This window comes from Eubalaena glacialis, chromosome 15 (assembly GCF_028564815.1).
Source record: "Eubalaena glacialis isolate mEubGla1 chromosome 15, mEubGla1.1.hap2.+ XY, whole genome shotgun sequence".
NCBI classification, from domain to species: domain Eukaryota; kingdom Metazoa; phylum Chordata; class Mammalia; order Artiodactyla; family Balaenidae; genus Eubalaena; species Eubalaena glacialis.
In genome coordinates, this window is record NC_083730.1 from 50251815 (window position 1) to 50268570 (window position 16756).

The 16756-nt window shown below is 39.0% G+C and overlaps 1 protein-coding gene across 2 annotated transcripts in view; it reads left to right on the forward strand.

Annotated features, from left to right (window-relative positions):
• The first annotated feature begins 764 nt into the window (after positions 1–764).
• CHST9 (carbohydrate sulfotransferase 9) overlaps positions 765–16756 on the forward strand; it is a 202526-nt gene continuing 186534 nt past the window's right edge. For both annotated transcript variants that reach the window (XM_061169365.1, XM_061169364.1), the window contains exon 1: positions 765–968. In XM_061169365.1, coding sequence (XP_061025348.1) covers positions 848–968 — 121 coding nt within the window. In that variant the 5' untranslated portion in view covers positions 765–847. The remainder of the gene's footprint in view (positions 969–16756) is intronic.

Sequence of the window (16756 nt, forward strand, 5' to 3'; positions counted from 1 at the left end):
TGTGTTTATATTTTTCTAAGGAGAGGGTTTATATTTTCATCAAATTCTCAAAAGTGGATGGAGCTTAAAAAAAAAGTAAGGTTAGGATTCCACTAAATGAGATCATTCTAAAACAATGTCATTTCAATATTTCTTTAAGTAAAGTAACCTTTTATTACTGAGGTAGATTTCTGTAATCCAAGGTAGATTTCTCTACTCCCATGTGATTGTGGGAGAGGCCCTTGAACTCTGACCTTTTCATTATTTATCCTTTTATGCCTTTGAGGGAATTTAAGTATACCCTTTAAGTTGGAGAAACCTACTACTTTGCAAGGAGAGGGAAATGAGAGATTGACCCCTTCATTTTTGAATTTTTATATATTTTTAAGACATGAGGTGGTGTTTTCCGCCTTTATCTACAAACACGTTTTTCAAAATCCCTTCCTCAACAGTCTATTCTGAGAGTCTTCTTTCCCCTCAAAACCATTCTAAGATAACCTGAACCTGACTTTCCAGTATAGGAGAGCTGAAGTCTGGGATGCTTCCCCTCATTAAATGTTAGGCTGTTACTTATTAACTTTAGGATAGCACATTCCTTAGATAAGATAAATGTTAACAATAGAAAATTGCCATCCTAGGGCCATCAACTACAATCTCTTCTGTCTTCAGAGTGTTAAAGTTCATGTAAATCCTAAGTATTGTTGATATACTGTATATCTGTACCATATTTGGGAAGAAATGTTATCAGCAAGGTACAATGTGGATTTTTAAAAAATTCTAGGTTACTTCACGGAACGAGCACTTAAGAGGAAGAGAAAGGATCGAAACTCTGTGGAAAACCAAACTATGTGGTCTTCAGAAATGAGAGATGCAGCCATCTGAAATGGTCATGAACCCCAAACAAGTCTTCCTCTCAGTGCTGATGTTTGGAGTAGCAGGGCTACTCCTCGTCATGTATTTGCAAGTCTGGATTGAAGAACAACACACAGGTAACACCTCAACTTTTTTTTCCTATTTTTAATTATAATGGTCATTTTCACTTAAATGAGCTATGGTCTTTATAGATATATACAAAGTCACAATATTTCCAACAACACAGAGCATTAGACACAAAATGAAACCTCCAGCTCCCCAGAGAAAGGATGCTTATACATTTCTGGGGAGCATTTGCTTGGTCCCTTGGGACCACTCTTGGAATTTTTGTTATCCTGGGCAAGTGGCTCATTAGCCCTTTGGCTCTGCAAAGACTGCTTGTAGAGAATTTGTCTACTCATTTATCCTACCTTTGATGTGTCTCCTAGGCATTGAGCACAAGCCTAAAGAGAGCTGAATATATAGCAAACTCTCTCTTTTAATTCCTTTTTAATTTTTGTGTTGATACTCCAGTTGGTGTAGAAATTCTTTCATACCTTTAATATAAAGCAAGAGTTAGCAAACCTTTTCAGTAAAAAAATAGAAAATATTTTAGGCTTTGCAGGCCATGTCGTCTCTATCACAACTATTCAACTCTGCCAACGGATCACAGAAGCAGCCAAAGATTATTATGTAAACAAATGAATCAGGGTGTGTTCCAATAAAACTTTTATTTACAAAAACAGCTGGTAGGCCAGCTTTGGTCCACTGGTTGCTACCTACTCTACTTATCTTGTATACTCATCATTCAGTCTGTAATTGCTGTACGTTGGAGGCACTCAATTACTGTTAAAATGGATTATGTTTATAATGATGCAAGGAAATGTTTTAGAACATCATAGAAATATATACACATAGGTGTTGTGAAATTTGGTTGTTTTCCGTTAGTAGAAATAGCCTATGGCTTATGACAGTTAAGAAAAATAAAATAAAAATAGAACTATTCCTTAATTGTTTCCAACTGTGACCCATTTTTAAATTATTCTAGATATAAAGCACTTAAGAATCTACCCTGAATGGACTTGAGGACACAGGGAGGGGGAAGGGTAAGCTGGGATGAAGTGAGAGAGTGGCATGGACATATATACACTACCAAATGTAAAATAGCTAGCTAGTGGGAAGCAGCCGCATAGCACAGGGAGATCAGCTTGATGCTTTGTGACCACCTAGAGGGGTGGGATAGGGAGGGTGGGAGGGAGATGCAAGAGGGAGGAGATATGGGGATATATGTGTATGTATAGCTGATTCACTTTATTATAGAGCAGAAACTAGCACACCATTGTGAAGCAATTATACTCCAATAAAGATGTTTAAAAAAAAAAAAAAAGAATCTACCCTGAAAGATAATTCCATACTAAGTCATAAATAATGATGATTTTAAAAGTTGTTTCCATTTTTAAATTCCTATCCTTGGTTTAGCTTCATAGACACTTTGGAATTATTTAATTTATATGGTAACTCTTGTGAAAAGAATTTGCATATAATTATTTTCTAGAGAATATGTAACATATTGTCCAAACTTATTCTTAATTCCCATTACAATTTATAGAAACTATAATATTTTCTGTTTTCTATATTACTGCAATATTTTATCATACTAACTGATAATATTGAATGAAACCATCTGTGATAAAATAAATAGGCTGATTCCTTTTGCAATATAATTCCTAGCATAGATCTTGTCACATAGTAAGCCTTCAGTAGGTGTTTGTTGAATGAGTGAATAGATGAAAAACTCACTGTAGACTATAGACAGGAACGCGGCAAAGAAGGAAGAATCAAAGAGATCTCATTATTGGGAGGTTTGTTAACATCATAGTCTCATAATAGATTTCCCAAGAAAAGTATCACAACAAAGCTCCAATACGTAAAAGAAAATATATTCCTATATAGAGACTAATGGAGAAATGTGATTTATTCTGCCAGTAAGAAACTACATGACATCTGAGGAAACAGCCAAGTTATATGATAACTTGACATATACAATGCAATTTACAAAATGTGTCCACAAACATCAGTAGCTACAATTGATCGAAAGCTTACTAAGTGCCAAATGTTTACATGTATTTTCTCTTACCCTGTAGACATCTCACTGGATGTGCTATTCTACGTTTGTAGATGAGGAAACTAAGGCTCAGGTGGATAAGGAAGTTAGCCAAGGCTCCACATGAGTGGGCTGAGGTGCGGAGGGAAAGCTAGGATTCAAACCCAGGTTGTATCTCTCTGAAGTCCATGCCTCTACCCTATGTATTGGTTCTATGAGGGGGAAAAGGTGAATATTATTACCCCCTAGAGCACACATGAAGCAACTGATTAAACTGAAACTTTAACTGACTTGCCAGAAGATACAAAGCTAAGCATTTTCAAAGTATGATCCATGCCCAGGTTCTCCTATGCCTCGTGAGCCCTGAAAGAGCCTCCTAACCAAAAAAGCAGATAAGCTAAACATATATGATACATGCCGTAGCATCAGTACAGACGTTTTAAAATCACTGACTTGGTAAACCTAAGCTATGTTTACAAGTTCATAAATGTATAATCTCTTCTGCAAGTTGGATTCTTTTTTTTCTAATTTTTATTTTTCTTAATTGAGTTCATAAGTTTTCCAAGTTGGGAAATTATTTTCCTCAGTGAATATGGGCTGGTAAAACATTTACCATTTATTCTCTTAATTTTTGTGATTTGCTAGAAGTACTTTCTCTGATTCTCAATATATCCTAAATGAATTATGTCATATTTCACTATCTACTCATGACAGTGAGTATAAACGTTAGAACCAGGATTCCTTTAGATAACTATTTTACTGAAGAAACATTTTATTATTCTTCAATAAGACTTCATCTGGAGTTTTGCCTTATACTAGGCTAGTGTCCTAGGTTGTAATTCTGTAGTTTTCTAAGTAGACAGGTCCCTATGTATTTTACATGTGTTTCACATAACATCAGGCATTTTTAAAGGTGGTCTCTTTAAATCAGAAAATATCTGAATGTATGCTTTGATGTTAAGTTAAAAATGGGAAAATCTGAGTTTTGGACACTTTAATAAAACTGTCACTCACAGAACTTTGGAAGATGTTTTGGTTCCAGAGATCCTCTGTAAGTAGAGCAGATTTTAAAGCTTTGGATGGTTTGATCCCATATACATTTCCGTTGTATGTAAGAACTCTTAGGTTCTTTTCATACCTTTTTTTCTTTTGAGGCTTTTAAAATTCAGTAAGATACAGACTGTTTTCTATACCTCCCTAGTTTTCCTGGGCTTCTTATTATTAAAATAAAATGCTTTAGGATTACAAAAAACAGTCTTAAGTATGCTCTGGTGTGCTAGTAAAAGATTATGAACAGACAAGATCTTTTTGGAGGCAAAGAGGAAAAATGTGTCACAGAGAAATGAAATTCTATCCAATTATACAGCAGTTTCATATGAGCATCCATTTCAATACCATCATCAATTAAATTATGCCTTTCTCTGCTAATTTTCAGTATGTGGATGTATTATTATGAACTTTATTTTGTACATTTCTTTCCCCTAGTTGTTAAGAGTGCAAGTTTTACATTCAGAGGAAACTTGAAAATTAACAGGTCTCCTTGTTAACTCTGGACAAATCACTTAGCCTCTCTAAGCCTCGATTTTCTCATCTGTAAAATGGGGATAATAATCTCCATAGAGGGTTGCAGTGAGGATCAAAGGAGACAGTGCCTGCAAAGCACTTAGCATGGTGCCTGGCAAGCAGTAGTGCCCAATAAATGTGAGCTGTTATTATGATCCTGGAAATGATGCAGAGCATCTGCAGACTTGCTTTTTCTGAGTTATCCCAGTTAAGACTCAGCCACAATTCAGGAAAACAACCCCAAGCTTGTGCCTTGACTGATTAAGAGGAAAAAAGAAAAAAAGAAGGCTCAGTTCCAGCTCTGGTTAAAATAGTTGGGAGACTCTAACTGGCACAGAGCCATCGTGTTTCACAATGTAGACACTGGACAGGGAGCGATGGGACTGAGTGGCAGAGAGGAGAGTTCGGGCCCAGGATGATCTCAGGTCTGTACAGGCTGCCCAAGGTCAGGGTAATCATTCATTCAACAGTGTTTATTGAAGACCTAACCATCGGAGGTGCCAATAGAGAACCAGATATAACCCCTGTTCTCAAGGAGACTATAGTCTCATGGATTGTTAGGGAGAGAATGGTCTTGAGTCCAGGCCAAGGCTTTGGTACAAAAGGACAGTCCATTGGGACAGGAAGGAGCTAGGCCCTTCTTTATGAGGTAAAGTAATGAGTTAAGACCAGGAGAAAGAGCCCAATCAGTTGTCAGTAATGGGACTGCTGACCAGATAAAAGTGTTAGAAGGAGTGGCGTAGGGGTGGGGGCAGGGTCAGCCGATGCAGAGGACCAGATCCAAGCAGAACAGGTACCTGTCTGGGGAAGATGCAGTAATGAGGAGGGCCATCTCAGGATAAATCACAACCATGGCTCATTTTTTCCCCAGCTCCTGTTGAAATTTGCAGTTTGGTGCTCTTTCTCTAGGTAGACTGCTACTGCTGGACAGAACAAATACCAGAAGGTGTGGTACATAATTGTTCTGTATATGCAATAAGGGTGAAGACCCCATCATAACAGAGTCAGAATCTCAGCTTTAGAAAAAAATTTAAAGATTATCTTGTACACCACCTATTTTTTAAAAATATAAATCCAATAACATCACTCCCCTGTTAAAAACTTTTCCATGATAGCTCATTCCCTTTAGCAAAATCTTCTCCCTGGGCCCACAGAGCTGTGGGTGGAGCCACCTCCTGCTCCAGAGCCTCACCTTCATTCCCGTGCTAGTGTTCCCAGCTTTACCTCGATTTTTCTACCAAACTAAGCCCTGGGCTAACTCAGCGCTCTCACAGTCTCAGAAGCTGGGATGCCCTTCCAGCTGTCACCTGTCAGGGCTTAGCTCAAATGTCACCTACTTTGATCACCCCACGATCCATCCGTCAGCCTCTCCCACCATCTTATTTATTTCTGTCGGAGAAATGATCATAATTAGCAATTGCCTTGTTTAATTATCTGTTGATTTACTTATTAATTGTCTGTATCCGTTAACTGTTTTGCAACCTCCACGAGGACAGAGATCTTGTCTGTTTCACTTCTCACAGTGTCCTCGTTCCACAGCGTGGAACATGTATTTGGTAGGTGCTCAATAGTATTGTCGGACAGGTGGATAAAGAATGCCTCCGTAGGTTTTCCAGCGTCCAGCCAAATGATTACATAGACTGTGTTTGAGTATTTATGGGGACAAAGAATCCACTGATTCCCAAGGCGTCCACTCAGCTGTACAGCCACCTCCTTAGAAAGCGCCATGTATTAAGCGAGAATTCGCCTCCTTAACTTATGCTTCTCATCGTCCTCATTGGATCCTGGCCGGCACTGCATGAGGCTCATCCTTCCTCCATGGCCCGGCCTCATCATTTTCATGGCAAATGAAATCCCAGATTTTTTAACCATTTTATGAAGAGACAATCCTGGCCAACTCTCCTCTGAACCACTTACTTTATATTTATTTTAAAATATGATGTATTCTATTATTGTATGAAACCTGTGTTAGAAATACATATATCTAATAAAATCCCCTATCAAGTAGTGAAAAGTTATTTACACATATTTTAAAATATATAAAGTAGTGAAAATTAAACATCCCACTGAATAGCTTATTTCTTTTTTTGAGATATTCCAGAATCAAGTTTAGTCTCGGAGACACTGCTTTGGGAAAGATCCCCAGTATCCTCCTTACTTGCTGCAAGTAATAATAAATCCTTCTTTCTACTGAAAAAAAACATGTTTAGTCTTAACTATTCCAAACTAAAATTGTTCCCTGGATTTATATACATTGTAAAAATCTATCTGACAATTTCTGAACGTTATTATTCAGGACCGGTATTTTTTAGTTTTTAAATTTTTTAAAAGGAAACAAATTTACTTAAACAAAAACTAAAATACAGTTCACCCATTTCTCCCACCCTTCTACCCCCCACCTCTGGCAACCACCAATCTGTTCTCTGTCTCTGTGAGCTTGTTTTGTTTTTTGTTTTTAGATTCCATGTATAAGAGAAATAATACAGTATTTGTCTTTCTCTGTCTTACTTATTTCACTTTATGTAATGCCTTCAAGGTCCATCCACATTGTCACAAATGACAAGATTTCATTTTTTTATCTCTGAATAATATTCCATTGTATATATATACAAATCTTCTTTATCCATTCATCTGTCAGTAAACGCTTAAGTTGTTTCCATATCTTGGGTATTGTAAATAAAGTTGCAGTGAACTTAAGAGTTCCTATATCTTTTTCAAGTTAGTGTTTTCATTTTCTTCAGATAAAAACCCAGAAGTAGAATTGGGAGATCATACGGTAGTTCTATTTTTAAGTTTTTGAGGAACCTTCATACTGTTTTCCATAGTGGCTGCACCAATTTACATTCCCACCAACAGTGCATGAGGGTTCCCTTTTCACCACATCCTCACCAATGCTTATTTCTAGTCTTTTTGATGGTAACCATTCTTACAAGTGTGAAGTGATAGCTCATTGTGGTGTTGATTTGCATTTCTCTGATGATGAATGATGTAGAGCATCTTTTCATGTACCTTTGGCCATCTGTATGTCTTCTTTGGAAAAACATCTATTCAGATCTTCTGCCCATTTTTTAATCAGATTGTTTGGTCTTTGCTATTGAGTTGTATGAGTTCCTTATATATTTTGGATATTAGCCCCTTATCAGATATATGACTTGCAAATGTTTTCTTGCATTCAGTAGGTTGCCTTTTTCATTTTGTTGACAGTGTCCTTTGTCATGCAGAAGCTTTTTAGTTTGATGTAGTCCCACCTGTTTAGTTTTGCTTTTGTTGTTTTTGCTCTTGGAGTCAGATGCAAAAAATTATCTCCAAGATCTATGTCAAGGAGCTTACAGCCTATGTTTTCTTCTAAGAGTTTTATGGTTTCAGGTGTTACATTCAAGTCTTTAATCCATTTTGAGTTAATTTTTGTGTATGGTGTAAAATAGTGGTCCAGTTTCATTTTTTTGCATGTGGCTGTCCAGTTTCCCCAACACCATTTATTGAAGAGACTGTCTTGTCCCCATTATATATTCTTGGCTCCTTTGTTGTAAATTAATATGTAGGAGTTTATTTCTGGGCTCTCTATGCTATTCTATTGATTTATGTGTCTATTTTTAATGCCAATACCATACTGTTTTAGTCACTTTTTGTGACTAAAATATAGTAAATTTAAATTTTACAAATTAAAATATTTGTAATATAGCTTTGTTCCAGCTTTTTTCTTTTTTCAAGAATGCTTTGGCAGGACCAATAATGTTTTAGATATTAATTGATAATATTTTTACATGTTTACCTTAAACAGAAACTAATTTGACTTTTCTTTCATACCTCTAATGACATTTTTTCTGATTCCTACTAGTTTATTTCTGATTTACACTAAATAAGTACTGATAGCTGAATTTAGTTTAGAATTCAGCATTAGCATCTAAAGTCAATTGTTTAGCTATAAATTATCATACCTAGCATATGGAAGAATCACATAGCTATAATCCCACCTTTTCAAAACTCATTGTCACCAATCCAGGCTCTATAGGACTCTGATCCCAAAAATAGTTGGCCTGAAAAGTATGTTCATTTTGGTCAATGATGTGAACTTTCTGTAAGCCAGGGCTTTATTCAGATCTTCAATGCTGTTATCAATGGCAAGATTGCCAAAACAGATGGCTACTTTTAATTTTTTTCTTTTGCAAAAGTACAATAAACATCAATAGGCCCAGGTTATGTTTTAACCTTCTTGTGTTTGTATGAAAATGATAAGTAGTAGCTACAAGCTTCTGATTTTAGGCAAAGTAAAGCCACCTTATTGTTCTCTTGGACAGTTAATTGATTCAGGACCTCATAGACAAACAGGCCTCCATGCTTTGGTATAATATTTCTAACAAGATTCCATCTTGCTTTTTTCCAAACTAAATATATTTTGTGGCCTATAAATAAGTTTTGCTTTTAGACTGGTTTGGCATAATTCTTTTCTCTTGAGCCTCTCTGATGAGAAAGTATATTCTTTTCCTCTGAAATCAGGCTGTTTTTCCTGATTTTGATGTTGCTGTATTGAAATTCTATTTTCCACCAGGGGATCTTTGTATACCTGACCTGGAGCAAAGGCACTTATAACATGGAAGGACTTTATGCTTACTGTCAATCATATCCTCAGGAAAATAAAATTGCTTTTCTTTTAAAAGTCACTTGTTTGAGTTACTTCCTCTGGTTTTGATGAAGGTTGCAACCATTTTTTAATCAAATAAACACCTACTCCCTCTGCCTACCTCTGGACACCGCCATTTCCCATCTTCCTTTTACATGATTTTTCCCATCTCAGTTGACTTAGCTGTTCTCTCCTCCTGGAACATGTTTTCCTTCACTGTTTCCATTGCTGGCTTTTCCTTATCCTTCAGGGTATAGCTTAAATATCACCTTCCCTCAACTTCTTATGTAAAGTTGATATCCTCTGATGGTTTATCTCCCAGCACCTGTTATTTATTACTTCTTAAAATTTATTTCATGGCATTTATTCTATCTATAATCATTCTTTTCATTTATTTACATATGCTCTACCTCTCACAATGCAAGTTCCCAAGGACAGGGTACTTGTATGTTGGTCACCAGTGTCCGTTCAGACACCCGTCACCCACTTTCAGATCCTGATGTCAATTCTCACTTCATTATGTACTCCCAGTGCCCTCCAAATTCCATGTGTATTCTTATCCACTCAGCTACTTATAACTTGCCCCTCCCAGTGGACTCTGTTTTAACTATCTACCCTGCCTTCTAAGTCTCCTGTCTTCCTGGGAGCTGCCCCCTGCATATGCCCCGTACCCTAGAAGCCGTACTACTAGAAATGAAGGAGTAATGGTCAAAGTTGCTTAAAATCTTCTGAATTTGAATAACGTTCAGTGGCCAAGCTTTGCTACAGAGTCGATCCAATCAATGTAGATTTTTAAAAATCTAGTAATCAATTGAATGCATTTGTTCTCCAAATATGTTCTGAGTACAGGTAAACAATAGTGCTGTTGCTTCAGCCCAGCTCTCACCCTTCTTCTGGGTGCCACCCCTGCCTCTGTTTCTTTTGCTCCTCCTCTCCCACACCATCTACAGAGTGTAGCAGAAACTGCCACTTGACAATGGGACCCTTCGTTTGGTCCGTTGGCACCTGGCCAACGCTAGGCCCATCATCCATAGGACACCGCACATCACTGGCACCATGAATTACTAGTCTAGGGAATGGGTGGCTGATTCAAGCTTGGCTGATGATTCCCTTTCTTGAAATTTTGGGAGAATGGCCCTGAGTGCCTGGACGATAAGATGCTCAAGTGGCTGTTTCCTACCACGTGGGCCAGAGCAGCTGAAGAGACCAGGCTGGAGAGAGAGCAGAGGGGCAGTTGGGAGGAGAGGAGCCGAGCTGAGGGGGGAGCCTCAGAGAGCGTTTGGGTTCCTGTATCAGCTTCTCCCAAGATTCAGGACTGTTCCTGCCTGGGGTATTTAAGGTGGCTTGTAGGGGTGGAAAAATTTCCCCTCTGCCTTTCTTGTTTCTTTGGCTGGTCTAATAAATTGACATGAGACGGATTAATAGGAGAAAAACGAGGGTAATTTCATACATATTGGAGCCCCATAAAAATATGAGACTCTAAAGGAAGTGGCCAAGGCAGGAAGCTTTTACACCTTTTAGACAAAGTAACAATACATTTAGAATTGACATGAATTGACATGAATTGAACATGAAGAATTGACATGACAGAAGTCTTTGGGGTTGGGGTAGTAGACTGGTAAAGAAGTAACAAGGTTTGTTTATACAGCCTTCTCTGCACTGAATTCCCTGTCTCTGGTGATAAGGATGCCTTCTGCCCTCCTGGGACAGGGAAGGTACCTTTCACAGGGGAGATTTATTTCCTGCTTCAGGGGGACAAAGGAGGGTCAGAGGGTCCTTCTTGTACCAGCTGTTTCTCAAGTACATTTAATTCAAAATAATCAACATGCCAAAGTGACATATTTTGGGGTGACATATTCTGAACCCCTACAGGCTCAACTTGGGCTTCTGTCACCTGCAGCCCAAAGAGTCCTAATAAATCCAGACCAGCTCTCATATCTTCCTTCCCACCCTCGGTAAGCAGCCATCTTTCTCAAAGTGGGGTTACTGGAGCTTAGAGGGGCCTCATAAAGAGCCCCATTAGCTTTATTCATCTCTTAGAGTAGGGTAAGGGGCAAATGGCACAGACCAATCCTCTTTCACTGTTGTTGATTTATCTTACACCGTGGACCACAGGGTGCTGCCTTTCTCACTGCTGTGCCCCTAGCACAGTGCCTGGCAAGCAGTAGACACTCACTAGATCTTTGCTGAATGACTCAGTCCACACCAGAAGCTCGACTCAACTAAGCTAAAGAAGGCACGTGAGGCTGGTGCTCAACACTGGGTTTTCCAGAGGTTACAGTGTTTGGTTTGCAGGGCATTTTCTCCAGGGATATCCTGAAATGTCTTCCTTGAGGTTAGGGATGTGTTACCTGGAGAGGCTTATTTTTTCCTTTTGCTGTGTTTTGTTTTTAATAAAGGCTGGATCATCCTTTAGCAGACATGTTGTTAGGAAAAGTCGAAAATTGAGGGAGGAGTTGTATAGGATGTCTTTTTAAGGTCCCTTATAATGTTAAATTCCCTGTGGCTATCATTTTGTGTCTGAAGGAGGTATTAACAAATAAACTTGGGCTCAGAAGCCCTCCCTTTGGGAGGTGGTATTCTGTAGTGGAAAGCGCTGGGCTCTAGTTTCTAGCCTGTTTTGTGTCCTTGAGCAAGTTGATTAATCTCTCCAGATTCTGGTATCTTTTCTCCTCTGACCAACCACCATACCTTCTTCCTTGTTCTCCTCAGGTAACCACCATCCTAAATTTGATCTTTATCACCACATTCCTGTGCATGTCTCTATAATTTTTTAACACTTATGTATATTCCTTTTTCATATTTTTAGCCTTACACAAAAGGTGTCTATCTGTATATACCCTTTCGCAAACTTACTTTTTCACTTAACATTAGCTTTTTGAGATTTATTTATATTGCTATGTATAGCTTGATTTCATTCACCGAAGTGCCGTGTAATATTTCATTATGTGAATCTGCTGCAATTCATTTGTCCATTCTTCAATTGATGTACATTAAAGTTGCTTCTAATTTTTTGCTATCACTCACAGTCCTGTTGAAAACATTCTTGTATAATACCATTGTTCACATATTTGAGAATTTCTATAAGGTCAAATTGCATGTTTTCCAAAATAACATCATCTTCAAGATTCTATGATTTTGTATTATATCTTCTCTTCTGCTTTCACAAATCAAAATTAGGACTTCTTAAAACACTACAAATGTTTAATGATAATCCTTATAAAATGGATACAGAAATATTTATTTGGACACACAGGTTTCCATTCAGAATTATGAATGGAAGGATACAAATATAAAGTACAGAACCGGCACTCACAGTGCTGCCTGCTTTATTGGTATGCCATCGGGGTGGTTAACAGTTCATTGAGAATCAATTAAAATAACTACCGGTCATTAGTGTGGACTTGGGAGTATGAGTGCAAAGGTCTCACTCACTAAATAATTCACGGTGACAGGAAAGTTATAGCTCCTGTTAGGGAGTGTTGGTTCAGAATGTAATGCCACCTAGTCCAAACTCTCTAATTTTCCTCATAAAAATAAACTTCAAATACCAAAGCATCATTTAGTCCCAGCCTCCTTCTTTTACAGAGAAGCAACCAAAAGGCTTAAATTTGCATAGCCAGGAAGTAACAAAACTGGCACTAAAACATGATTCCTGATAGCTGCCTATTTCCCCCACAATACTCTTCTCCTGCCCCTTGAGGTACAAGAGGATTCAAGACACTTTGCATTTTTGGTTTGTTTCCTAAAGCGGTTTGAACATAGCCATTCTCAAACCCGGTCTAGAAGTCTAGCAACCAGATGCATCACCAGGAACAAGGATATAGTTTCTGTTCTCCAGTTGAAAAATCTGCACCAAGGAGAACTTACTGTTGTAACAGCCCCAGACTTCAAAAGAAAGTTCAACAGTACAGAACCAATGTCTTTGGGAACATACCTTTCAAGAATAAATCAAGCAACAAAGATGGTTGGTGGGAAATTTCATGGTATCCAGGTCATTACAGATTAAAGGGGAGTAAAATATGAAAAGAAAACATGGATTGTTTTCAAATAAAAGAACAACCTTATTTTTCACTAAGTGTTCTCTCTGTTATGTTTCCCTGAGTCACAGATTGCCAAAAGTTATATTGAGTTTTATGTAGAGGATTGAAAGTAAATGTTTTTGTGCTAATCCAACAGACAGAATTCACCACTAGTCCCCCCTTACTATTCTCAAGCTTTTATCTCCATCTCCCGCGGCGTGACTCAGCCTGGGTTGTAAACATTGGCTTTCATGCCTGTCTCCCCAGCTGGCAGCCCACTGAGGGTCAGGACCACCTTGCCTGGAACACAGGAGAATCCCCAGTAAAGAGCTCGATGGGAAGAAATGGGAAAGAGATTCCGGAGACAGAGAGCAGTTCATCGTTTCTGCAGGGCTCACAATGTATCAGCCAATCTTCAGTGTGGTCCCAACCTTCTAGGTGTGTTTGTGAGCTTGGTAGCTCTAGATATTCCATAGGGCCTCTCGTGAAGAATTAAACAACTTTTGTCTAACTTTTGTTACACAGTCACATTGGTATATATGTATAACCCAGAAATGGTTTAATTAATGATTATCATATTAATGGAGCTGTATCTTCCCAATAGAGTGACTATAGGCACTGGCCAGTCTCCACCACTTTCCTAGGCTCAAGGTGTTGGGAAAAAACTGTACTCTTCTTGGGGTTGTTTAATCAATTTGGAATATTCTTGTGGGGATGTTTTGTTCAAGTCATGAAGCCTCATAAACTAACTGTTTAACAAAATATTACATTTTATGATGTCATCCCTTCAAGATCAGCCTGGCTGTCTGTTTTTATATCTGGCAACTGTAGACTGCGATAGAAAATTCCAGGAGACAGATTGGTAGAGGATAAACTGACGGCTCTTCATGTTGCCTGGCAATCCCGTGTTCCCTAGTGAGCTGTTTCTCTCCTGTTTTCCAGAGAAGCAGTTTCTGACATGTTACTTACTCCTCAGCACTCCGGGCACATGTGCCCCCCCCCCGTGTCTCTCTGCAGATCCCCTCTCCTCCTACTTCACAGAAAAGAGATGAACATCAGAGAAAACTCTCGGAACTTCCTTCTAACAACATACAGACTGATCAACTTCCACCCCGTCTCCTCTCAGCTTCTTCCACCTCCCCCTCCTCCTCCCACTCATATTCTGTCTCCCGAGGGGTCTACTTCCTCAGTGATCTTGCCCATCTTCTATTTCTTCCCTTCTCCTATACTTTCATCTTTTCTCTATCACTTCCTTGTATCTGTATCTGTACATGATCTATACATGTATCTATACATGATCCCCACAGATCTCACTGATCTAAAAATAACCTAACTCACATATCCAGTTCTTTCAACCACATTTTTCCTCCTCCCCCAATTTATCCCTTTCCTCCCCTTGCTCTTCTTAAAAGACTTCTGTGTAATCAGTGTCTCCACTTTGTTATTCTCTACTCACCCTGCCCTTACATCGTGCAGTCTGCCCCTGTCAACCACTGGTGCTGTTCCCCCCAGCGTCCTGCCTGCCCTCAAATCTAGCACGTCCTTCCCAGCTCCCGTCTTAGATCGGTGCAGTTTTAGATACTAGTGGCCCTTCAATGCCACCTTCCCTTGGTGTCCCTGACAACAGACTCTTCTACTTTTCCTACCCTTCTCTGGGTATATTCTCGGTTCCTTCTTCAGACTACTGTGTTTCTTTTTCCATCCCTTAGATGTTGGTGTTCTTCCGAGTTCTACCCTTGGGTTCCTTTTCTTCTCATCTTCATGATCTCCCAGTGTAATGCCATCTGTAGAGCCCTGATCCCTCACACCATCTGCTTTCAGGGCATCTGTACTTGAATGCCCCACAGATCCCTTCAACTCAGGAAGTACAAAGCTAACCTCATTGTTTTTCTCCAAAGTCTGTCGCGTTTCGCTGTTGAGGCAGTGGCCCCACCTAAAGACCTTGTTGCCATCTGTGATGCCGCCATTTTCCTTTTCCCTCCTGCATAAATCTCTTCTTTGCCTCCAGTGGCTCTTGGGACAAGCCTAAACTCCATAATTTGACTGTCAAATCCCTTCATTATAAGACCTCTACTTAACTCTCCAGGCTCGTTTTGTCCACACTGGTCATGTTGCACTTACCCTTCAGCTGTGCTAAATTTCCCCTGGTTCCTTGAACCAGTCGTCGGGCCTCTCAACCCTAGGCCGCTGCAGGTGCCTCTAGAAGCATTTCCTGTGTTGCCCCCCCATCACGTGCTCCCTGTACTCCCTATGAAAGCACTCATGATGGTGAATTTGGAGTGCTTGTAAAAATCATGCCCATCACCTTCAACCCACCAGGTCACCAGATTTGTGAGGGTGGCAGTAAGCAGGCCATTTCACGGTTGTGTCCCCTGCACCTGGCACATGCTTCCCTTGGCCATGACAGGTAGAATTTTGCCATATTTTTTGCAAATACTGAGTTAGAAATCTTTGGAAAAAACACAGGTATATGCCTCCTTGCTTAGGTACATATATGTCAGCCTCCCAACTTGCGTAACTGTGAAAATGATGTTTTCTCTGTCTGTGAGAATCCATCATCTGACTGCATGGAAAGAGCAGTGTTCTCTATCATGCAGACATACTTTTGTAAAACTTCTTTTTTATCATGCAGTATTTTAGTGATAATCTAGTTAAATTTTAGTGTATTATAATTTTTTGGTTTTTCTCAATGATAAAAAAATTTACTTTATAGGTTAGTTATTAAATTTCTATCCTTTTACTGAGAACTCTTACTTCTCTTATGTTCTCAATCTTACCCTTCTGAAATTTCTTTGTTTTCCAGAACAGTTTAAACTCACTTGGGGGGGACTTCCCTGGTGGTCCAGTGGTTAAGACTTCACCTTCCAATGCAGGGGGTGTGGGTTCGATCCCTGGTTGGGGAGCTAAGATCCCACAGGCCTTGCGGCCAAAAAACCAAAACATAAAACAGAAGCAATACTGTAACAAATTCAATAAAGACTTTAAAAATGGTCCACATCAAAAAAATAAATAAATAAATAAACTCACTTGGGTAGTCCATATGTGTGTGGCCCTCAGTGCAAAATTATTGTCCAGTGTTAGTGTGATTTTTAAAAGCCAATAAAGAAGAATGCAGGGGCAGAGTTGACACCAGTGACATTGACAGCCATCATGTTGGGAAGTTTCCCGTTTGTTTGGACCCATCTCAGAGAAAAAACAAAATACATCCTGCCCAGATGCCATTTTCTTCTTTGCAGATGACATTTAACTGTTATGTGGGTGGCAGCTGGCTACATGTTTAGTAAAGATTCTTGATGGAGAGAGAATTTTCCTCATTAATTTTTTTAAAACTGAGAAGGCCAGAAATTGACATCAAAAATGGTTCAGATCTAATCAGAGTAGAAACAATAACAGAGGTGAAATGTCCAGCTTTCTGTGCTGTGGCCGAGCACTGAACACAGTACTTGTGGAAATGCCTTAACATACTCTTAATAAAAACATCACAGTGATAAATGTAGAATTCCAGAATGCTTATCATGTGCTGTATGGGTAAAGTAACAATTAATAGTTGTTTGTAAATGAAAAACAATTAGACATGAATATTTATCTATTTCATGGTCCTAGGAACAGCTTTCA